We start from the raw sequence: 25,144 nt of genomic DNA, 5'->3' as shown, positions 1-25,144 counted from the left end.
ATTGTGTTCTCTAAGGGCTCTTATGTTGGGGGAAAAATTTGTCACTATGTGGGTCTGTTTTTGAGGCCCTTTATAATCATTATTCCCTCTTGATCCATGTTCCCTCTTAAGCTGAGTACGTGAGCTCATACATTCTAGGAGCATCACTCACAAAATACTTGAAAATCTGGAAAATTGTTGGGTTTTAGGCTTATTTGTCATGTGAAAAAAAATGTTTAGAACTTGTTGCTCACATGAGAAAAAATTGCTTACACCCAGCCAGTACTTAAAGGGAGCATTGCCATCAACGTATGTTCAGGAAGCACTGAGGGTGATTGAAGAATTTCTGGAGACCAGGGAGCGTCTGCATTGGATATGCAGTTTTTTGGGGTTTGGGTTTTTTTTTTCCTTGTTCCCAAATTTATTTTTATTAATATTTCTCAGCAAAGTGTACAACCCCAAACTAAAACAGTACAATTAGTGCAGGTGAGCCAAACTTCATGCACTTTAACTACAGGGATGTTTGAACATAGGTTCAATATGCAGCTTGTGTGTGCATTGTTATGAAAAAAAACATTTAGTTTAGTGTTTTTAAATGTTTTGTGATTGATTCCATGTTGTCGTCTCAACGTTTGGATAATGTGAAGAGCAAACTTTGCCAAAAAGAACAAAGATGAATATACTATTTGAACACTGTTTGACCTCACGGACTAAATCAGAGATTTGAATGGCATGCATTCTATTGAGTATTCATATCTGGATGTGACATAGAAGATTGTGTTGTATGTCTTGGGATTTATACACGTCATTTTTTAGGATTTTTGTTGTTCCTCGCTGCCATTGATACAGTGTTGGTGCACAGAGTCGTGTGAGAACCCCTAAGCAGCTACGATTCACTAAAACAAGGACCCTTGTCAAAAGGGTTGAGTTTGAGAAGCAATTAACTGGGACGTATTGGAAGTGGAAATATGTTGGAAGAATGGCATTGAGGGAGTGAGCGTGGCTTCTGAGGCATCAGATAAGTTCCGTGAGGTGTTGGGTTTTTTTTTTTTTTTGTGCATATGGATGGTTGCTGGTCATTTTGAGACTTACTAAGACTTTGTGTGGAGTTTTTTATTCCTATGATATGATTCATGACAGCTTATTTTGATCTTTGAGTAGATGTGGTTGTCACATTAGTCTGAGGCTTTTTCTCCACCGCATTGTTTTGAAAGCTTTAATGTCTCTAATGAGGAGCCATCCATCTAAAAAAGTTTTGCTATTTTGACTTTTAGTTTTCATATACCATAACAGGAGTTAATTCCTGTATCAGAGTATAAGAATTGCCACTTCTGGGTCAGACCAGTGGTCCATCGTGACCAGCAGTCCATTCGCACGGCCGCCCTTAGGTCAGTGCCCTATTTGAGTCTAGCCTTACCTACGTACATTCCGGTTTAGCAGGAACTTATCTAACCTTTTCTCAAATTTGTCCTAATGCTCATCTTAAGACTTGTGTCAGAGGACATCTTTGGAAATTCTTTTTCATGAGGCTAGTGATAATGTGTTCAACTGGATATTTTCTGATTGCTAATTGCATTTGCTGCTGCTTAGTATGTTCTCTTTCTCCACACATAAAACAGAATATTCACTTTTTACCAACAGTTCTGTCAGTAATGTATTGCTGTACATTTGTCCTTTATGTGGGAGTGATGGGTATGAATTTTTGTATTGGTCTGTTAGTTTCCTTCTGCTTCTTTTGGCTTTCAGCTCAATTAGAACTGGCGTCCGTTGACCTGTGGAATTATGAGCTTCATTCCAAACTATGCAGGGTTTATTAGTCAGGAGAAACTGTAGCTTCTTCCGGAGCTCAGCTAACATGGACCTTAGATGTCATCATTGAGTTATGGTTGAAGTTCCCCATTGCTTTCCTGACTCAGAAGCTATACTACTTCTGCTGCTGCTGCTGCTACTACTACATCCCAACTGGCCTGGGAAATGGATGCCTGACCTGAATTAAGCTCAATACTACCACTAAACCACCAGGCCAGCCCTGTGAGAGTGATTGATTGTATCATGGCTGAATTTGCTCATGCTGTTTCATTACCAGGTGGATGATGCTTTAGTTGTATAAAATTATCAACAGCTCTCTTCTTCATGCTTTGCAAGCCCCGAGAACATGATTCATTATGACATTAGTACCATTTTAGGACCATTGGTCTGCTGGACAGATTTATTGAATGGTGTCTCATTTAGCATCACTACTGATTGTTATGCCTTGTTATTAGTTAACCTTTCTTTCTTTCATACAGTTTCGCCTCAGTGAATTTGGGACGTTGGAAATAATCACAGAAGTAGAAGCAGAAGCCATAAAATCTCTTGCCTTACCAACCATAGCTACCACCACAAGCATTACCACTGTTGGCCTTAATTCTCGTGCATCCACTCCCGCTGCTGCCAGTCCTGCCACAGTCACCCCCAACACCACTGAGCCCGAAGGTAAACTGCCACCCTTAAAAGTAATGTCTCCTTTTTTGTGCTTCTTAGTCAACTTTGAGACTGACTCTAAAGGCAGGTCACTTGCTGTACCACAATTTGTCTGTCCTGATGCTACTGCCAGCCTTATCGCTATGGGTTCCCATCTGTTTCTAACCCTGCCCGCAATAACAGTCCACTGGATGTGCTTTTGGCACTGATCCTCCTCATATCCACACAGAGGGAAAATAAACAGAATATAAATTGTTTGTAGTTCTTACTTATTTTTATTTTATTTCATATATGTATAACTTACAAGCCCCAAAACTATCAAAGTGGTGTACATTCAGTTTTCAGTAGGCATTTTTGCTCTCATAATCTAAGCGTGTACCTAACTGAGCCTGTTTTCAAAATATATCTGCTTCTTTAGCGTCCCTCCAGATTGGCACAGGAACGGTTGGGTTTATCCCAGGACAAGCAGGCATGATATTCTCACATGGGGGTGACGTCATCTACGGAGCCCCGATGTGGACAGCTTTTCAAGCAAACTTGATTGAAGATTTAAGTTTGCTCTGCTGCACCATGCATGCGTGCCTTCCTGCTCCACTAGAGGGCGCATCCCCTCCTCGTGGTCTCCAGTTCGTTTTTTTCCGCGAAGCCTAGAAGTCGTGTATTTTTAGGCTCTGCCCCAAGTGCCTTCTAGCACTGCGTTTTTTCTTATTTTTAGAGTTTAAAGTCGTTGTGCGCCTCTTTTTTCCTGCTCATCTTCGTTTTGAGGCAACCTGGAGGCTTCCGGGTTGTGGCGGCCACGTGGGCCGCGGCCGGTTTCATTTTCTATGTCCCGGCCTTTGACCGGTTTCAAAAAGTGCACCCGGTGCGAATATATGCCTGCTGTCCCTGGATAACACCTGTTACGGTAAGTAACTGTGCTTTACGCTCCTCTGCCAGCAGGTGGAGGCTGAGACACTAACTTTTGGCTACAGTACAAGTGGGCTGTGCGTACAATCAGTCTTTTCTCAGTCCAGCAGATGGAGTGGTAAGACTGTGCAGTCTATGCTGAGGTTTGTTTTGGGCCTATTGGATCTGGTTAGGAAACTTTTTTTCTGGTCCCTTTTGCTGTCTAGATAGAGCTTGGGGGACCCTCTTGGAGGTCTTACCAACCTCGGGGGTGCCACACTCGAAAGGGTCGAGTCCCTCCCCCTATTTCCCCCACCTCCACAGGTTTTCTATATTTAGAGGAGCCTCAACTATACGCCTTGCCACCAGTACCAACACTGACTACAGTTTAAAGTCCCATGTGGGGTCTGCTCTAACTTGATACAGTTGGTGAGCTATGAGAAGTTAAAAAAAAAAATTAATAATTCATTAAATTTTCTATATCGTTCTCTCAAGGGAGCTCAGAACGGTTTTTACATGAGTATATTCAGGTACTTAAGCATTTTTCCCTGTCTGTCCTGGCGGGCTCACAATCTGTCGAATGTGCCTGGGGCGATGAGGGGATTAAGTTACTTGCACAGGGTCACAGGGAGCAGCGTGGGTGTACTTAGGTGGAATTTTGCCGTGTGTGTAGGCCTTTATTCTAATGAAAAACATGAGACTTTCTCATTGGTTAGTTTGCATATCTATCACTTTGTGGTGCCTATATTATCAGGTAAAGAAAAGTGGTAGTAATTGTAATGTTTTAGGATAACTTAATCTTATAAAAACATTTATAAAAAAAATTTTTTTTTAAGTTTTAAATTATATTTGATTAGTTTTAGGGCTCCTTTTACTAAGGTGCGCTAGTTTTTTTAGCGCACGCAGGAAATTACCGTGCGCTACACTTCTAGAACTAACGCCAGCTCAATGCTGGCATTAAGGTCTAGCGCGCACGGCAATGTAGCTTGCGTTTTTCCGCGCATTAAAGCCCTAATGCGGCTTAGTAAAAGGAGCCCTTAGTGTTATTTAACTTTTGTGTGATTATTCAATAGTTTGTTTGGTCTTGCTGTTCTTGTGTGTGTGTGTGTATATATATCTATCTATCTAGGGTACTGATAGCACTGAATATTAAGCCAGCAGGGCTGCTTGCTCCTTTCCCATCGAGTAAATGTCTTTCCTTGAATAATTTCTCCCGTTTCTTCTGCAGTGCCCAAGGGCAGTATGTCTGATTCTAATTCAGGGGACAAAGCCTGTACAAACTGTGGCCACACTGGGAAAATGAACAGCTTGGAGAATGGCAGGTTCTGTAGCAGGACCTGCTCACAGCAGCACAGAGATAGGTGAACAACCTTATTCTGTTAAATATTCTCTGAACATGCTTCGAATGGTTAAATACACATGCATTTTGTTCACAATTTTAAAAAATCATATAAGCAGTCCAATGAGTCTTAATAATTTATGTTGTGTATAAACTAACAAAAAAAACCCAACCCCCACCATACTTTCCCTACCCCCCCTACCTAAGGTATCCTCCCATTACCCTTAAGCATAAAACACACATCATTTTTATATGTAGACAAAACTTAGAGGCTTGCTTTTTGTTACTTCCTGTGAATTTGACATAGAAGAGGTATAGTGATGTAGATTCTAGTAAGGTGTTTATTTTAGAAGTGATATTTGAGTTTTAGATTTGCATAAACTGACATGTAATATCAAGACTACAACACTAGATAGATATAGCCAAATCTTCTCTCCAAACCATATGCCATAATCATACGCCTACACAAACTAACACCCTCTTTTACGAAGGCATAGCGCGGGTTTTAGCGCAGGCAGCGGCGGTAACTGCTCCGATGCTCATAGGAATTTTATGAGTGTCGGAGCAGTTACCGCTGCTGCTGGCGCTAAAACCCTAATGAAATAATGTAATCCCTGGATATGGCCAGGCTCTTCTAAATTGTAAATCGCATTGAACGTCTTCTGGGGCAAATTAGCGATCCATAAATACTAATGTAATGTAATATTTCGTAAAGTCTAAATCCTGATTTTACAAAGCCAGAGTATATAAAATTGAAAAACAGGCAAAGGGCATGGTCTCTGTGTGTTTTGGGTGGGACTAAGGGAAGGCCTAAAAAAACGTATTCCCTATTTCAGAAGAGGAATGCATCTGTGTCCAAAAAGTTCAATGTCAGGATTTACAACTGCTAACTGGTAGGGGATACCAGACTCTGAGAGAACTTCAGGAAGAATAAACATTTGTGTTTCAAAAATGGCTAACATAAAATATTTTTGTTTCATCACACGTTTGTGATGTTATTTCATAAAGTAAACATTTATGTGCCGATGTGTTAACGTTTATATGCTCGTTTTAACCCATTGAAATTTTAGGTGCATATTTCTACAATGAAGTTCTATATAACCAGAAATATCCATCTCGCCATGTAATTTTAAACAGGTTTTACTCGGCAAATTCTGTTTTTTAAAATACAGGGTGCCCATAAAAACCCTCCTTGATTCTAAATGGTTACGAAACCAAAATGTATTGGAATATTCTTTCACCTTTGAGGCTACAGTTTCATCTGGTATCTGTTGATTACATACACTCGATGTGCGCCCCACCTATTACTCGGCAAACATCGATTTGATAATCAAGCTCTGACCAGACTCTCCAAAGCATATCTGGCGTGATCATGTTTTTAGCTTCAGTGATGCATTCCTGCAGATCATCCATAGTTGCGGGTAGTGGAGGGCTTCTTTTACCAAGCTGCAATAGCGTTTTTAGCGCATGCTAAACCCATGCTACGCGGCTAGAACTAACGCCAGCTCAATGCTGGCGTTAGCGTCTAGCGCACGGCAATTCAGTAAAAGGAGCCCTCTATCTTTCACGTACCCCCAAAGGAAAAAGACATGAAACAAGTAATGTCTGGTGATCTCGGGAGCTACACCTGATCATTTTGTCACGTTGCATTGTCTGAAGGTTGTAACTTCTGCACCAATTGCAGCTTAAAAGGGTGAAAGTGCAAGCGATTGTGTAAGATCTTGCTAACTGGGCTTTTTGGGACTTGTATTTGCTGTCATCTTATTTATAAACATAGTCCAATAAGTTTTGCTTTTGTAACCATTTAAAATCAAGGAGTGTTTTTGTGGGCACCCTGTACTTTGTCCTGACCTAGACGTCTTAATTCCAGTTTGTATATTCTTCCTAAAATGCCACTCTGTATGTATAACTTTGACAACCTGTGGGCCCGAGTGTGATTTTAGCACCTCTTATGTCTATGCTTGTCTTTTGGGGTCTATAACTTGTAGAGAATCCAGAGAGAGCACCACAGAGGTGCAAAGTCGTCTGAGCAGCCGGGGCTCTGGTCTAGGCATTGGTCAGGTCTTGGACACCGATCGACCACAACGTCTAAGGAGAAAGAGGAAGCTACTTCTGGATTCTGGGGATGAAGAAGAAATACTAGAGGAAGATGAGGTATTGTAGCAGGGTTGTGCATTTAGAGAACAGGGAAAGCATAGACTCTTACCTTTTGCCTTCACCTTTCCTCAGATTCAGAAAATCACACAGGTGTCCTGTAGAGAGTTCTGTTCCCATGCAAATCAAATCCGTCCCCACAAGTAATCTCTCTTATCCCAGGACAAGCAGGCAGCATATTCTTAACTGATGGGTGACGGCACCGACGGAGCCCCGGTACGGACAATTTTAGAGTGATTGCACTCTAAGAACTTGGAAAGTTCTAGCAGGCCGCACTGCGCACGCGCGAGTGCCTTCCCGCCCGAAAGAGGCGCGCAGTCCCCAGTTTCTTAGTTTCCGCGGAGCTAAGAAGACGCACTTTCAACGGCTGTTGAAATTTTTTCTCAAACGCCTTCCCGCTCGCGTAAACCTTTTCGGTATTTTATTTCTTATTTTCTTTTTTTTAAAAAAAAAAAAAGAGAAGAATTTTCTTTTCTTTTTTTCTCATTTTTTCGGGTTCGCCCCGGCGGGGCCTGCTGCCACCATCGAGGCCTCGGCCTTCGATTTGGCAGAAGCCGTTTTTACGTTCATGCCCCCCCAACCCGGTTTTAAGAAGTGCCAGCGGTGTGCGAGGCCCATTTCTCTTACCGACCCGCACAACTGGTGCTTACAGTGCCTCGGTCCTGACCATTGGGCGTCCACCTGCACCCGCTGTGCCACTCTGAAAAAGAGAACTCTAAAAAACCGCCAGATTCAACAGCGGTTGTTGTTTGTTACCGAGATGTCGGATTCGGCGGCACCGACCCCGACTTCGGCCCCGACGCAGTCGGCACCTACCTCATTGACACCGCGCGATACCGCGCCGGCTTCGCTTTCCTCAGGTAAGCCGGCTAAGAAGCCTTCCCCGCTGGAGCGCCCTCCGGTCTCAGTGGCAGCGAGCCCAATCCTGCCGACCTCGAGGCGCCCACGGAAGCGCTCCACTCCGATTGAGGTTAGCCCTTCGACCTCGGGTTCCTCTTCGGAGTGTAGAGCGGCACCAAAGGTACCGCAGAAGAAAAAAGCAGTACCGGTGCCTTCGCTGGACGAGCGAATTGCCGCCGTCCTGCAAGTACAGCTCAAAGAGCAATTGCAGCAGCTCCTGCCTGCTCTTCTGACACCGAGCCTTCCAGTCCCGGTCCGGTCTGAGCTACCGGTACCGGCAGTGGAGCAGCCTCTTTTATCGGTATCCACTTTGTCGGTACCGGTACATACAGCTTCCTCGGTGTCCATGCCAATTTTAGCGCCGGAACCGAGGTCTTTACACCAGGCGGTGCAAACTTCGGCATCGGCACACCCGATAACATCTCCCGGTACCGTTTCTCAGAGGTCTGGTAAGTCGACTCACAAAACTCGACACATAGAACCCTCCACACTGGAGTAATGGGACCGTAGCTTTCAAGTGAGGGACCCTGATCTGTGGGGTGATTCAGAGGAGCCTTTCCTCTCTGAGGGAGAGTGTTCGTCAGGGGACGAGGATCCTTCTGGTTTAGATCCGTCCTCCAAACCTGATGCAACTTCTTTCACCTCTTTTCTCAAAGAGATGTGCGACTCTCTCTCTATTCCCTTGGAGGCTGAATCCAAAAAATCCAAGGCATTTCTCGATGCACTGGACTTTGACCAGCCTCCAAGGGAATTCTTAAAATTGCCTCTCCATGATATTTTGCGAGAGACTTTCTATAAAAATCTAGAGACACCTTTGACCATTCCAGGAGCTCCTCGCAAACTGGACTCCTTATATAAGGTCATACCTATTCCTGGCTTTGACAAACCGCAACTCCCCCATGAGTCTTTACTGGTGGAATCTACTTTAAAGAAATCCACGGGGGCTAGTGTGTACGCCTCTGTCCCTCCTGGCAGAGAAGGTAAGGCCATGGATAAGTTTGGCAAGCGGTTGTATCAGAATGCGATGCTAGCTAATAGATCTGGGAACTATGCTTTCCATTTTTCGTTCTACCTTAAGCATCTCATTCAAACTTTGTCAACTTTTGAGAAATACCTCCCTGACTGTAAAAGATCTGCCTTTCGCCAAACTTCTTCATCGCTCTTACAACTTCATAAGTTCATGGTCAGATCAATCTATGATACCTTTGAGCTGACCTCTAGGGCCACGGCTATGTCATTGGCCATGCGGCGACTGGCCTGGCTTAGAGTTTCAGAACTCGATGTCAATCACCAAGATCGCCTGGCCAATGCACCTTGCTTGGGGGATGAGCTGTTTGGAGAATCCATGGACTCCACTACCCAAAAGCTCTCAGCTCATGAGACTCGGTGGGACACTCTCCTTAAAACGAAAAAGAAAACCCCACCTACCAGGCCTTTTCGCCAGCAGTCGGCCTACCAGCGTAGATTTGTGGCTCGTCCTTTACCACAGGCCACACAACAACCCAGGCGTCAGAGGCAACAACAGAGGCAAGCTGCTAGACCAGCACAGCAGCAACCACAGGTGAAGCCTCCCCCTTCACAAAAGTCTACTCAACCCTTTTGACTTAGTTCTCCAGGACAAAGCCAGTCTTCCTCCTTCTGTCCACCTTCCGCAGCCCATAGGAGGACGCCTTACTCTTTTCATAAGCCGTTGGGAAACCATCACCTCGGATCAGTGGGTCCTCAACATCATCCGCCACGGCTACTCTCTCAACTTTCAGACACTTCCTGCCCAAAGTCTGCCAAGAGAGTCTGCTTTGAACACTCCTCAGGTTTCACTCCTTCTTCAGGAGGTTCAATCCCTCCTCCTTCTGAACGCCATAGAGGAAGTTCCTCTAGATCAAAAGGGGCAGGGATTCTACTCCCGTTATTTTCTAGTTCCCAAAAAAATAGGAGATCTCAGACCCATTTTAGATCTTCGCGATCTCAACAAATGCTTGGTCAAAGAGAAATTCAGAATGCTCTCTCTAGCCACTCTTTACCCTCTTCTCAATCAAGGCGACAGGCTATGTTCCCTCGATCTCAAAGAAGCATACACTCACATACCAGTCAATCTGGCCTCCAGACAGTACCTACGCTTCATGATCAATCGTTGTCATTACCAGTACAAGGTGCTATCCTTCGGTCTTGCCTCCTCTCCAAGAGTGTTTACCAAATGTCTGATTGTGGTGGCTGCTTTTCTACGTTCCCACCACCTTCAGGTCTTTCCTTACCTAGACGATTGGTTGATAAAGGCCAATTCATCTCAGACAGTACTACAGGCCACCAACCAGACCATCCTTTTTCTACGTTTGCTGGGGTTCGAGATCAATCTACCCAAATCTCATCTCATCCCCACTCAGAGACTTCAATTCATTGGAGCAGTCTTGGACACAGTCCTCATGAGAGCGTTCCTGCCCTCCAACCGTCTTCAAACGCTTCAATCTCTATGTCAGCAGGTGCTTCCACAACGTTCCATCTCTGCCAAGCAAATGATGATACTCTTGGGCCACATGGCCTCCACAGTTCATGTCACACCCCTAGCACGTCTTCACCTGCGCACTCCTCAATGGACCCTAGCTACCCAGTGGTCCCAAGCGATGGATCCTTGCTCACGTCACATATCTGTCATATCATCTCTTCGTCAGTCTCTACAATGGTGGTTGATATCCTCAAATCTCTCCTGAGGTCTTCTGTTCCATCTACCTCCTCATCAACTTGTCATCACCACCGATGCCTCCCCTTATGCCTGGGGAGCTCATTTGAACAAATTCCAAACTCAAGGACTTTGGACAGCTCAGGAAATGAAACATCACATCAATTTCCTGGAACTCAGAGCAATGTTTTATGCCCTCAAAGCCTTCCAGCATCTTCTCTTTCCTCAAGTCCTCCTGCTGTGCACAGACAATCAAGTTGCGATGTACTACATCAACAAGCAGGGTGGGACAGGCTCTCGCCTCTTGTGCCAAGAAGCCCAGAAGATTTGGGCTTGGGCCACAGATCACCATCTATTCCTGAAAGCTATCTACATTCAGGGAGAACAGAATTCCTTGGCGGACAAGCTCAGCAGAATTCTCCAGCCTCACGAGTGGACACTCGATCCTTTCACTCTGCAGTCCATCTTCGCTCAGTGGGGCACTCCTCAGATAGACCTCTTTGCAGCTCCTCACAATCACCAGCTGCCCCTATTCTGCTCCAGACTCTACTCTCCTCACCGTCTGGCAGCGGATGCATTTCTCCTCGATTGGTCCAATCTGTTCCTGTACGCTTTCCCTCCTCTGCCTCTCATGTTGAGAACCTTGTTCAAGCTCAAGAGGGAACGAGCCACCATGATTCTGATTGCTCCACGGTGGCCCAGGCAACATTGGTTCTCCCTTCTACTTCAACTCAGTTCAAGGGAACCCTTTCTTCTTCCACTGTTTCCTTCGCTGCTTACACAACATCAGGAGACCCTTCTACATCCCAACCTCCAGTCTCTGCACCTGAGAGCTTGGTATCTCTCGGGCTGGCTTTGACTGATACTCTTTTGTCTCAGCCCGTTCGCTCCATTCTGGACGCATCCAGGAAACCGGCCACTCTGCAATGTTACCATCAGAAGTGGACTCGATTTTATTCCTGATGTCTTCTTCATCATTTTGATCCCACTTCCCTCGCAGTGGAGACGTTGTTGGATTATCTTCTTTCTTTGTCTGACTCTGGCCTCAAGTCTACTTCCATCAGAGTCCACCTCAGTGCTATTGCTGCTTTTCATGAGCCAGTTCATGGAAAACTCCTCTCAGCTCATCCCTTGGTGTCCAGATTCATGCGGGGTCTTTTCAATGTGAAACCACCTCTTAAAGCCCCTCCTGTTATCTGGGATCTCAATGTAGTTCTTTCCGCCTTAATGAAGCCTCCATTTGAACCTTTGGCTACCGCTTCTTTCAAGTTTCTCACTTGGAAGGTACTTTCCCTTATTGCTCTTACCTCTGCCAGGAGGGTCAGTGAGCTACATGCACTAGTTGCAGATCCACCTTTTACTGTCTTTCATCATGACAAGGTGGTTCTGCGTACACATCCAAAGTTTCTCCCTAAGGTTGTCTCTGAATTCCATCTCAACCAATCTATTGTTCTGCCTGTCTTCTTTCCGAAACCTCACTCGCATTCTGGAGAACAGGCTCTGCATACTTTGGACTGTAAGCGGGCTCTAGCTTACTATTTAGAGCGTACTAAGCCCCACAGATCATCTCCCCAACTCTTTCTGTCCTTTGATCCGAATAAATTAGGACGTCCTGTTACTAAACGTACGTTGTCAAATTGGCTTGCAACATGCATTTCATTTTGTTATGCTCAGTCCGGACTGACACTGGAAGGTTCTGTCACGGCCCATAGAGTTAGAGCTATGGCAGCATCTGTGGCTTTCCTCCGTTCCACGCCTATTGAGGAAATCTGCAAGGCTGCTACATGGTCCTCAGTTCACACTTTTACATCTCACTATTTTCTGGATACATTCTCCAGACGGGATGGACACTTCGGCCAATCTGTTTTGCAAAATTTGTTTTCCTAATGGCCAACCTTCCCTCCATCCCTCTTTTTGTTAGCTTGGAGGTCACCCATCAGTCAAGAATATGCTGCCTGCTTGTCCTGGGATAAAGCACAGTTACTTACCGTAACAGGTGTTATCCAGGGACAGCAGGCAGATATTCTTGCGTCCCACCCACCTCCCCGGGTTGGCTTCTTAGCTGACTTATCCTAACTGGGGACCGCGCGCCTCTGTCGGGCGGGAAGGCACTCGCGCGTGCGCGGTGCGGCCTGCTAGAACTTTCCAAGTTCTTAGAGTGCAATCACTCTAAAATTGTCCGTACCGGGGCTCCGTCGGTGCCGTCACCCATCAGTCAAGAATATCTGCCTGCTGTCCCTGGATAACACCTGTTACGGTAAGTAACTGTGCTTTATCCCCGCCCATCCACATAAATTTCAGAAGTAGTTATTCCATTTAATTATGCTACTGAATTAGATGCTCTGGTAGAGAACAATCTACAAATAAACAAAGAGACTTTTATTAATTTGGAAATTTTAATTGGGAATAATATATGCTTTGTAAATGGGTCTCTGCCAGTGAAATGTCTCAACTGCCCTCCCAAGTCACTCGGTCCCATCAGCGTGGCATCATGTATAACAAAGAGTGCATATGTCATCTTTGGTGTTTTTGACACACACGAACAAGAAAAGGGTGTTTATTTTAAATATTGTACATGTAAATTATGTAAACCATTTAGTGTTAAACGGTATATAAATTTTTTAAATAAATTAAAATCTTTTTTTTAAGCTTTATGCCATTCCTTATTTCTTTCTCTTGTAATTAATGGTTCTCTTCAGCTTTTCTCAGTCCTTCCCCCTTTGATAGTCTAATGAAGATATTGAGGAATTCTTTTCCCCTTATATGTTTTGTTTTTATATTTTTCCTTCTGTATTGCCTGAGCAAAGTGTAATTCTTGTGAAAAAGTTTGAAATTTTTAATTAAAAAAAAATCCTCAAAACTATTATTTTCTTCTATAGGAGAAGAATAAAATTAGCAATTTCAAAGGGCGCAGAAGCACAAAACAATTTAAACCAAGTAAGTTATTTTCTTTGTGCAGAGTTAATATTGTCAAATGCACATCCGACCTGCTCTGCAGCATTCTTTGCTATTCCAGTACTGAGATCCCCACACACAGGTCTGTCAAAGTGCTTTATTTATATTTTTAATTTATTCTTATAAACTACCTTTCCAGCTTAGTTATAAACTACCTTTCCAGCTTAGTTATAAACTTTTTGTATGCTTTCTTGAACAATATAATACCTTATTCACACACTAACGGCTTTGTGAAAACATCTCTATACCAATCTGCAGAACCTCTTGCTTTTGCAATACTGAGACCTTAATGTGACAATCCAACATTTCAAAGCATTAGCTGATTTCAGATTTGTGCTTATAATTAAAACATGTTTTTGTATACAGAACAATTCTGAAATGGAACAGATATAAAATGGAGACTAAGAAGATGGAGTGTGTGTAAATGGGAACATTTAAAAAGCAGGAAGTGAGAATTCTGGTCATACTGACACATCTGTCTTAGAAACCAGATTTAGTCTGATGGTGTACTAGATGAGCTTATATTGCAAAACTGGCATTATCCCAGGACAAGCAGGCAGGTATTCTTACAAGTGGGTGACGTGATCCAACAGAGCCCCGATGCGGACGCCTCACAAGCAGTCTTGCTTGAAAAACCTCAAAGTTTTGAGTCGCCCGCACCACGCATGCGCGAGTGCCTTCCCGCCCAGCGCAGGGTGTCTCCTCAGTTCTTACTTTTCCGCGGAGCCGAGAAGTCTGTCTTCGACTCTCTGCGTGAAGTATTTTCACTTGTGCCTTCTAAAGTCCACGGTTTTGGGTTCTTTTTCTCTTAATCACTGATTTTTGTCGTACTTTTCTTGTTTTCAAAAAAAAAAATATTTCTTCCATCTGTTCGACCGGGCAGGCCACGTGGCCGCAGCCCCATGGCTTCGATCTTGCGGCGGAGCTTTTCTGGCCTATGTCCCGGCCTGCTACCGGTTTTAAAAAGTGTTCCAAGTGCCAGCGCGCAATTTCACTGACGGACCCTCATCGACGCCGTCTTCGGTGTCTCGGGCCTCAACACCTCCTGAAATCGTGCCGGCCTTGCTCAACACTTACAGCCCATGCTTTCAAGCGTTGTTGCATCTTGTGGGAGCAGCTATACAGCATGGAGTCTTCGATGGAGCTTTCGGCATCGAAGGGGGCTTCACCATCGGCCTCTCCCGAGGCTTTCCAGGCTTCCACATCTTCTGCTCCGAGCTTCATCAAACCGGCCTCGTTTGTACCGGCTCTGTCTTCGACGCAGGCTGCGGTACCTTCCTCTGTCTCTTCAGGTCAGATAGCGCAGCAGCCCATTCCCACGGTAGTGCTTAAGGTGCCCAAGGCTTCTAACTCCAAGCACTCTCACACTGCCTCGAAGGAGCACGAAGCCCGTGCAGGTGGTCCTGTTGGAGACGCGGATCCATCCTTGCCGGCTTCGTTCCAGACCTTACTTGAGAAGCAATTCATTCAGCTCTTTATCACAATGGGGCCGAAGCTTCTCTCTCAAATCCAGGCTGGGCACGTGGAGGTCTCCCGCGAGGTTGAGCCACCTCCAGTGCCTCAGCAGTACGCACACTCTCTACAGGGAGCCGAGTCTCTGCGAGTGTCTGGTCTGGCATCGATGCATGCATCGCAAGGAGCAGAGTCTTTGCCCATGCCTCCATTGGAACCTATCCACTCGATGCAAGGGCTTGAGTCTTTGCGAGTGCCTCGTGGTTCATCCAGTCAACCACCTCTGCTTCGATCCACCGCTTCCAGCCCTATCCACTGTCTGGGGGCCTCAGCGAAGACACATTCACCTCGTTTGTCGAGGCCTGCTTCGAGGCACAGCTCGCATCATCGATCGAGGCATTCTTCGAAGCACTCATCCAGGCATGCCTCGCCTCATCGGAAGCAGCTGTTTCTTCAGTATTCCCCACCGGCTACTTCGCCTCCTCCACTACCGGATCTCGAGGACACGATGGGGTCTTTTTCTCCATCTAGATCCCCGTCCTCATTGGATCAAGAGGCCTCGACGTCCTCGAGCCCCTCTTGAGGCCCTGTTTTGGCTGACCAGCTGTCTTTCTCCTCCTTTCTCCGTCAGATGGCAGCTGATTTGGACATTCAACTGGACACTGGGTCCAAATTTTCGAAGGAGTATCTCGAGACCATGCATCTCCCTCAACCTCCTGCTGAATCCCTCAAGCTTCCTCTTCACAAGCTCCTGGATCAGACCTTTGTCCGCTGTCTGGAGACCCCCCTATTCCATCCCTGCTTTTCCAGGAAAGTTGGATGCCAGATACCGCATGGTTCATCATAAGGGGTTTGACGGTGCCCAGCTATCCCATCAATCCCTTTTGGTGGAATCTTCATTGAAGCGGTCTCACCCCTCCCAGATATATACCACTGTTCCACCTGGCAGGGAGGGCAAGACGATGGACAGGTTTGGCAGGCGCCTTTATCAGAACTCTATGATGACGTCCAGAGTTCTCAATTATAATTTTCACTTTATTACCTATTTTAAATTTTTCCTGTCTGTCCTTCCCAAGTTCATGCCCTACTTGGATTCTCGGGCACATTTTGAATACCAGGAAGTCCTGGCTTCTTTGTCCTAACTCCGGTTGCAACTGCAGTCTTCATACGATGCCTTTGAGTTGTCTGCTCGGGCTACTGCTTGCTTGGTGGCCATGCGACGCCTGGAATGGCTCCGGACCATCGACATGGACCCCAATCTGCAGAACAGGCTGGCTAATGTCCTGTGCGCTGGTACTGACCTCTTCAATTGAGGCGGCAACAAGAAGCTTTCGGACCACGAGAAGTCTTTCCAATCTATCCTCCTTCCGAAGCCCAAGCCAGCTCCTCCTCATCCTTCACGCCCGCCTTTGATATACCAGCGGCGTTTTCCACCTAAACAGGCTCCTGCCATCCGTCAGCCTGTTAAGAGGCAGCATCCACAGAAGCAACAGCAGAAACCTCAGCCGTCTGCTGTCCCCAAGGCTCCTCACCCTTTTTGAATGTCTCTCTCAAAGCATAACGTCAGTCGTTCTGCCCTTCCCCGTTTTTCCCCCTATCGGAGGTCATATCCATCATTTTTACCACCGATGGACGACTATCACCTCCGACCTCTGGGTCCTTTCCATCATAAGGGAGAGATACTCTCTTCAGTTCCATCAAGTTCCTCCGGAACATCCTCCAAAAGAGTATCCTTCCTCCTCGGCCCAGACCGCCCTTCTTCTTCAGGAAGCTCAAGCTTTGCTGCAGCTCCGGGCTGTTGAGCCAGTTCCTTTGGCTCAACAGAACAAGGGTTTTTACTCCCGGTACTTCCTTGTTCCGAAGAAGACGGGCGATCTGCGTACTATTTTGGATCTCAGAGTGCTCAACAAATATCTGGTCAAAGAAAAGTTTTGCAAGCTGACCCTGGCATCTCTGTATCCCCTCCTTGAGCAGAACGACTAGTTATGCTCTCTAGATCTCAAGGAGGCCTACACACACATTCCCATTCATCCGGCCTCCCGTCAATACCTCAGATTTCGGGTGGGACATCTTCATCTTCAATACCGAGTGCTCCCTTTCGGCCTGGCATCGTCACCCAGAGTATTCACCAAGTGTCTGATTGTGGTGGCCGCAGCGCTCAGGAACCATGGTCTTGAGGTGTTTCCCTACATGGACAACTGGTTCATAAAGGATTCCACGTCTCAGGGAGTTGTCCTGGCGACTCGGCGCACCATCTGGTTCCTGCAGAATCTGGGGTTCGAGATCAACTTTCCAAAACCCATCTACAACCTTCCCAGACTCTTCCCTTCATCGGAACTGTTCTGGATATTGTACAACTCAGAGCGTTCCTCCCTCCACAACGTCTGGAAGCTCTACTCCATCTTTGTCATTCAGTATCCTCTCGCCCGTCCATCTCGGCGAGACACATGATGGTTCTTCTGGGCCATTTGGCCTCTACAGTACACGTGACTCCATTTGCCAGACTTCACCTCAGAATTCCTCAGTGGACACTGGCATCTCAATGGACGCAGGTTTCCGACCCTCTGACTCGGCACATCCAGGTCACTCCTGCTCTGACACAGTCTCTTCGCTGGTGGATGCTCTCTTCCAATCTATCCAGAGGCTTACTTTTTCACACGTCCCCCCATCAGAAGGTGCTCACGACCGACTCTTTGACTTACGCTTGGGGGGCTCATCTGGATGGTCTCCGTACTCAAGGCTATTGGACCAGTACGGATCGACAGTGTCACATCAATCTCCTGGAACTCAGGGCGATCTTCAATGCTTTTAATGCTTTTCAACATCTGCTTCACGACCGTGTAGTCCTTATTCGCACGGACAACCAAGTCGCCATGTATTATGTCAACAAACAGGGAGGCACGGGATCAGCCTCCCTCTGTCAGGAAGCTCTGAAAGTTTGGGATTGGGCAATTTACCACAACACCTTCCTCATTCAGGGGGCGGACAATACCTTAGCAGACAACTTAAGTCGTCTTCGTCAACCTCACAAATGGACTCTCCATTCCGCACCCCTTCATCAAATTTTCTCTCTGTGGGGAATGCCTCAGATAGACCTCTTCGCAGTCCCCCACAACATCAAGCTGCCTCAGTTCTGCTCCAGGATCTACACTCCTCATCGTCTCGAGGCGGATGCTTTTCTTCTGGACTGGACGAATCGCTTTCTGTATGCGTTTCCTCCATTTCCTCTCATTCAAAAGACTCTGGTCAAGCTGAAGTCCGACCATGCCACCATGATTCTGATTGCTCCTCGGTAGCCCAGGCAACCTTGGTACTCCCTTCTACTTCAACTCAGCAACAGGGAGCCCTTCCTTCTACCAGTGTTTCCATCGCTGCTTACACAGCATCAGGGATCTCTGCTTCATCCCAACCTGCAGTCTCTCCACCTGACAGCTTGATTCCTCTCAACGTAACTCCTCTCCAGTTTTCGCAAGCTGTGAGGGATGTTTTAGAAGCTTCACGGAAGCCAGCTACTAGACAATGCTATACCCAAAAATGGACTAGATTTTCTACTTGGTGTTTTTCTCATCATCAGGAGCCTCAACATTCCTCCTTATCATCAGTTTTGGACTATCTTTTGCACCTTTATCATTCCGTCTTCAAGTCTACATCGATACGAGTCGATCTGAGTGCAATTGCTGCTGTCCATCAGCCGTTTCAAGGGAAACCTCTCTCTGCTCATCCTGTGGTTTCCAGATTCATGAAAGGGCTTTTCCATGTCAATCCTCCTCTCAAACCGCCTCCAGTGGTTTGGGACCTCAATATTGTTCTTTCTCAGCTTATGAAACCTCCATTTGAACCTATTGACAAGGCTCATCTGAAGTATCTAACTTGGAAATTTTTGTGTTTCTCATTGGCTTCACTTCTTCTCGTAGAGTTAGTGAACTTCAAGCATTGGTTGCGGATCCACCTTTTACAGTGTTCCATCATAAGAACATAAGAACTGCCATCTCCGGATCAGACCCATGGTCCATCAAGTCCGGCGATCCGCACACGCGGAGGCCCAGTCAGGTATACACCTGATGTAGTTTTAGTCACCCATATCCCTCTATGCCTCTCATAAGGAGATGTGCATCTAATTTGCCTTTGAATCCCAGCACAGTGGATTCCTTGATAACCTCCTTTGGGAGAGCATTCCAGGCGTCTACCACTCGCTGCGTAAAACAGAACTTCCTGACATTTGTCCTGGACTTGTCCCCCCTTAGCTTCAAACCATGTCCTCTTGTCCGTGTCGCGTTGGACAATGTAAATAATTTATTTTCCTGCTCTATTTTATCGATGCCTTTCAGCATTTTGAACGTCTCGATCATGTCCCCTCGCAGCCTTCTCTTCTCAAGGGAGAACAGTCCTAGTTTCTTGAGTCGTTCCTCATATTCCAAGTTCTCCATACCTCTTATTAACTTCGTTGCTCGTCTCTGCACCCTCTCTAACAGTTTTATATCCTTCTTTAGGTTGGGAGACCAATGTTGGACACAATATTCCAAGTGTGGTCTGACCATTGCTCTATAAAGCGGTATTATGACTTTCTCCGATCTACTCGTGATTCCTTTCTTTATCATGCCTAACATTCTGTTTGCTTTCTTTGCCGCTGCCGCGCATTGTGCCGACGGCTTCAGGGTCCTATCTATCCAAAGCCTCATTCTCATCCTGGAGAATCAGCTCTGCATACTTTGGACTTTAAGCGTGCTTTGACTTTCTATCTGGAACACACCAAACCGCACAGAACTGCTCCTCAACTTTTCATCTCCTTTGATCCGAACACGTTGGGACGTCCTATCTCTAAGCATACCATCTCCAACTGGATAGCGGCTTGTATCTCTTTCTGCTATGTCCAGGCTGGATTACCCCTTCACAGTAAAGTCACAGCCCATAAGGTCAGAGCAATGGCAGCTTCTGTGGCTTTCCTCAGATCTACACCCATTGAGGAAATTTGTAAGGTTGCCACTTGGACCTCGGTTCATACCTTTACTTCTCACTATTGTCTGGATGCTTTCTCCAGACGGGATGGACAGTTTGGCCAAACAGTATTGCAAAATTTATTCTCCTAAGTTGCCAACTCTCCCACCATCCCATTGTGGTTAGCTTGGAGGTCACCCACTAGTGAGAATACCTGCCTGCTTGTCCTGGGATAAAGCAATGTTACTTACCGTAACAGTTGTTATCCAGGGACAGCAGGCAACTATTCTCACATCCCACCCACCTCCCCCGGGTTGGCTTCTCTGCTAGCTATCTGAACTGAGGAGATACGCCCTATGCTGGGCGGGAAGTCACTCGCACATGCGCGGTGCGGGCAACTCGAAACTTCGAGTTTCTTCAAGCAAGACTGCTTGTGAGTTGTCCGCATCCGGGCTCTGTTGGATCACGTCACCCACTTGTGAGAATAGCTGCCTGCTGTCCCTGGATAACAACTGTTACGGTAAGTAACTGTGCTTTCTGTTCTGTACTTGTCAAACGTCATTTGTTTTGTGTGTTCTGTCTTGTTGTTCGCTTAGTTGCACCTGCAAAGAAGAAGGTATGGAACTGGATTACATATCTAGAGGAAGAGAAAATGCCATCTGCACCCCTGAAATTCTTCCGAGAGGTTGGTGATTTTTTAAGAAGGGTGGGGGGTGGGGATGTATATTTTTGTTCTAGATGATATGATTAAGAATTTCAAGTGCTATATTGAAAGTTTAATGGATATTTTATTGTACACTTGTTTAAGATTTAAAATGAATAAAGAATTTAAAACTAAACATTCAACGTTCCTTTTTTTTAACTGAAATGTGGATACTTCATTGAACATGTGAAGTATCATCATTCAGTGCACTACTTCATATGCATATGTATATTAACCTGATTGACTGCAGAATAGAGAATGACATGGGGACAAATTTTTACCCGTCCCCGCAGGAACTCAAATTCCCTGTCCCATCCCCGTGAGTTTTGTCGCTGTCCCTGCCCCATTCCTGTAAACTCTGCCTTAACTGCACAAACCTCGAACACTTATGATTTTAAAGTGTTTGAGGCTTGTGCAGATAAGGACAGAGCTTGCAGGAATGGGGCAGGGGCAGGGACAGAAAAAGAACTCTCCGGAACAGGAAAATGAGTTCTCCTCTTACCAGCTCTTTGTGGTTAGTTTAGTGCATGAATGGTGAAATTTGCCCCAAGTTTGATGTGGGTAGTTGCTATCTTTTGGGTATTTGTGTCATGATGATATTTCCAGTGCAATAGGTGAAACATTCTAGACAGTAGGGCTATCTCCCTATAGCTGTGTGCTGCTACAGAAGGAATTCACTCCGGATTTTTCACTCTGCCTCTGTTATACTTCACTGGGCTCTCTAGCTCCACCTTCTGCCCGCGTGCCTGCAGGAGTGTTTGTTCTGCTTTCCCCATTTTATGATTTTAATTCAATGTGATTTTGTCCCCTTTTTGGGTAATTTAGTGCTGGGAGTGAATTTGAAACTCTGCCTGCTTGAGATTTCACAGACTTCAGTCTGTTGTAGTTGACAGGCCGATCCCACTAGGTACCTGTTAGCAAGCCTGCATAGTTTCTCTGGAGCTCAGGGCTGTCCCTGAGGTGGTCTTGACTAGAGAATGACATGGGGGGGCCGCAGTTTACCCGCAACTACAGAGACGCTAAAGCCTGAGTCGCCTCAGGCACGGAGACAAAACTTTTCACCGCCTGCAAGATCGGTGACAAGCCTCGTCCCCCCAATCGAAAGCACTCCTTCACTGTTTACCGCTTTTTACCGTGTCATCGACTCATTGTGGGTGGCCCTTCTAAGTTCCAGCGGCCATGTTGTCCTCGTCAATGCTATGCCGTCTTTGTGTTCACTTCAGTTCTGCCTTTGCCTTGATTCCTCCCCCTAAAGCTCCCAATTGGGTCTTCTCCCTTCTCTTCCACCCAAGCTAAGACCCAATCGCTACTGCCGCACATTTTTTAAAGCACATGTGGTGGGCGCTGTGCAACAGTAGCGAATCGCGGAGCTAAATTGGAAAACGAGGTGCTGCTGCCGCCACCTACACCAGGGGAGTCATTGTCGTCGAGAGCGAGTCCTGAGCGAGTTGCGGAGCCCAGAGGAGCAGGATTGGAAAACGAGGTGTTGGCTGTGCACTGTGGGGAAATCGTTGGCGTCGAGAGCGAGTCCTGTTAATGTACCGTATTTTCACGCATATAATGCGCGCGTTATACACAATTTTTACAAACCATGCATAACCGTGCGCGTTATACGTGTGAGCGCGTTTTCCAACTTTTTTTTTTTCAATCCGATCCGGCATCCTCCCCCCCAGCACCGCAAAACATCTCTTACCCGATTGGGCACCGGCACCAGCACCAATGCACAGGATGTGCCAGTGCCAGTGCCCGAAGATCCTCCCTCGTTGGGCTGGGCTGGGCTGGGCGGTGTGGTGCGAGAGAGATCCTACTTCTTCCTGCGCCGGGCTGGACTAGGCTTTGAGCATTTGCGCATGCTCAAAGCCTTCTGGTCTCGCTCTCTCTGAGATAATCTCGGAGTAGGTGGGAGGAGGTTTTAGCATGCGCGGTATACGCGTGTGCGCGCTATATTAAATTTTTTTTACATAAATTTGTGTTCCCTGTGCGCTATACCCGTGTGCGCGTTTTACACGGGTGCGCGGTATATGGGTGAAAATACGGTACTAATCTCCCACCACTTGTACCTGTTGGCTATTTCAATCCTTGTTATTTTCTTGATTCTTATATGACCAGCATCCCCACACTTTCCTTCTGCTTGCCTGCCCAGGGTTCCGGGGGGGAGGGGGGGTTCTTTCTTTTCACCGAAGTCTGGTTGAGCTGATCGCGAGGGAATCCAAGATCAGCTGAGCCGGCAAGACTTTGCGACCTGTTTGAGGCTTATATGGATGCTGCGGTGACGGGGCGGTGAAGGGGATGGCGGTGACGGTGGTCCAGGGATGGGGCAGTGACGGGAACAGATTTTTTCCCATGTCATTCTCTAGTTTTGACTCCTATTAATCAGGGGTCAAGCACAGGCTATTAGGCACCCTTACTTCCCCCCCAATTGGGTGTGACATTTCTCCCCCCTTGGGATTGGTATCTCTTTCTCTCTCTTTCCTCCTCCAGACTGCCATGTTAGTGAGCTGAACATGCCACCTTCAGCAGCCTGCTTGAACTTTCTGTCCCTACTGAGGAAAAGCTTTCAGGCCGCTGAAGGCAGTGTGTTCAGTTGACTATCACTTCTAGTTGCCTGAATATTGCAGACTGCAGCATGAGGAATAAAGCAGAGCAGTCACTGAGAGGTAATCGTGATTTAATGTTTTTAATCTGTGTTAAAGATTTAGTGCATTAATCACATTGTAACGTGCTAAATCTTTAGCCTTAGTAAAAATGTTTATCAGAATCAAGCTTATGAGTGAACAGTGGTTACTTCAATCCATGTTACTCCTTCTTTTTTTTAGTATCAGTCTTTCCCACAAGGCAAGAATGGATTTAAAACAGGCATGAAACTGGAGGGGATGGATCCTGAACACCCATCACTGTTTTGTGTCCTCACTGTAGCAGAGGTAATTCTAACGTTTCGCATTTCTTAAGTTTGTTGAAAGAGGTTTGGTCTCATTGTCTTGTTTCCTTTAGCTGTTCACATAAACTCTTTGGGGTCCACTCTCCCATCATCAAAGTGGCTTAGGATTAAAAATGGGGATATTTGGGATGGTAATTCAGAGAATCTTTTAAATATATACTTGATAAGTCTAAATAGCAAACATAGGGAACAACTGAGCATGTAAGGAAGAAAAATATCCAGAATACAATTGCATTTTTACAGGTTTATAAATGATGTCTCATTTCACAATCCACACAATTCTCTAGATCTGCTGCTTGTTAGCCTCTTCACTGATTCATTTAGTCTCAGCTTCTGAGCCTGGAGCTGTCACTTTGTGACCCGTTGAGTGCAAGGGTACCAAATGTGGGTTTACAAATAACAGAGTTAAAGGCTATAAGTGTAGAAAAGCAACTTTCATTCTTAAAATTTTTTTTGTGTTGTTATAGGATCCATAGAATGGGACTATGCATTTTTTTTCACAACTTTGATTTTTTTTATGTTGTTCATCTTAAAAACTGCAAGTACCTAAAGTGGGGCATGTGATTTCTGGGGATAATTACTTTTTTATTGATAAATATTTCTCATTATCCCAGGACAAGCAGGCAGGTATTCTCACTAGTGGGTGATGTCATCCGACAAAGCCCCGATGCGGATGTCTCACAAGCATACTTGCTTGTAGAAACTTTAGAAGTTTCGAGTCGCCCACACCGCGCATGCGCGAGTGCCTTCCCGCCCGATGCATCGGGCATGTCTCCTCGGTTCTTACTTTTCCGCAGAGCCGAGAAGTCCATCTTCGACTCTCTGCGCGAATTAACTTCACTTGTGCCTTCTAAGTCCGCGGTTTTGGGTTCGTCGTGTTTTGTTTTCCCAGACGGGATGGGCACTTCGGCCAATCTGTGTTACACAATTTATTTTCCTAATGGCCAACCATCCCTCCTCCCTCTCTGTTAGCTTGGAGGTCACCCATGCGTTAAGAATATGCTGCCTGCTTGTCCTGGGATAAAGCACAGTTACTTACCGTAACAGGTGTTATCCAGGGACAGCAGGCAGATATTCTTATGACCCACCCTCCTCCCCAGGTTGGCTTCTTAACTGGCTTATCTTAACTGGGGACCACGCACTCCTCCGTCGGGCGGGAAGGCACTCGCGCATGTGCGGTGCGGCCAACTAGAACTTTCTAGTGAAAAATGTCCGTACCGGGGCTCCGTCGGTGACGTCACCCATGCGTTAAGAATATCTGCCTGCTGTCCCTGGATAACACCTGTTACGGTAAGTAACTGTGCTTTATGCTCTCTGGATCTCAAGGAGGCCTACACTCATATTCCCATCCATCCGGCCTCTCGACAATACCTCAGATTTCGGGGGGGACATCTTCATCTTCAATACCGAGTGCTTCCTTTCGGCCTGGCTTCGTCTCCCAGAGTCTTCACCAAGTGCCTGGTTGTAGTGGCCGCAGCACTCAGGAACCACGGTCTCCAGGTGTTTCCCTACCTCGACGACTGGCTCATCAAGGATTCCACATCTCAGGGAGTCGTCCAGGCGACCCGAAGAATGATCTGGTTTCTGCAGAGTCTTGGGTTCGAGATCAACTTTCCAAAATCCCATCTGCAACCTTCCCAGACTCTTTCCTTCATAGGAGCTGTTCTGGATGCCATTTGACTCAGGGCATTCCTTCCCCCGCAATGCCTGGATGCTCTTCTTTGTCTTTGTCATTCGTGTCCTCTCACCCGTCCATCTCGTCGAGGC

At 46.2% G+C, this 25,144-nt stretch overlaps 1 protein-coding gene across 9 annotated transcripts in view; it reads left to right on the top strand.

Moving 5' to 3' along the window:
• The window catches only part of L3MBTL3 (L3MBTL histone methyl-lysine binding protein 3), an 88,553-nt gene that overhangs the window by 12,410 nt on the left and 50,999 nt on the right, over positions 1-25,144 (top strand). For 8 of the 9 annotated variants that reach the window (XR_004540388.1, XM_033955414.1, XM_033955411.1 and 5 more), the window contains 6 exons: positions 2,268-2,454; positions 4,556-4,688; positions 6,655-6,820; positions 13,274-13,331; positions 20,324-20,421; positions 23,256-23,360. Coding sequence is in view for 8 of the 9 variants with exons in the window: in XM_033955414.1 (XP_033811305.1) it covers positions 2,268-2,454; positions 4,556-4,688; positions 6,655-6,820; positions 13,274-13,331; positions 20,324-20,421; positions 23,256-23,360 (747 nt within the window). In the remaining variant the exon portion in view is untranslated. The remainder of the gene's footprint in view (positions 1-2,267; positions 2,455-4,555; positions 4,689-6,654; positions 6,821-13,273; positions 13,332-20,323; positions 20,422-23,255; positions 23,361-25,144) is intronic. The other variant, XM_033955415.1, reaches the window with a different exon arrangement.

Source organism: Geotrypetes seraphini, chromosome 8 (assembly GCF_902459505.1).
Source record: "Geotrypetes seraphini chromosome 8, aGeoSer1.1, whole genome shotgun sequence".
NCBI lineage: Eukaryota > Metazoa > Chordata > Amphibia > Gymnophiona > Dermophiidae > Geotrypetes > Geotrypetes seraphini.
This window is presented reverse-complemented; position numbering and strand designations above follow the sequence as displayed.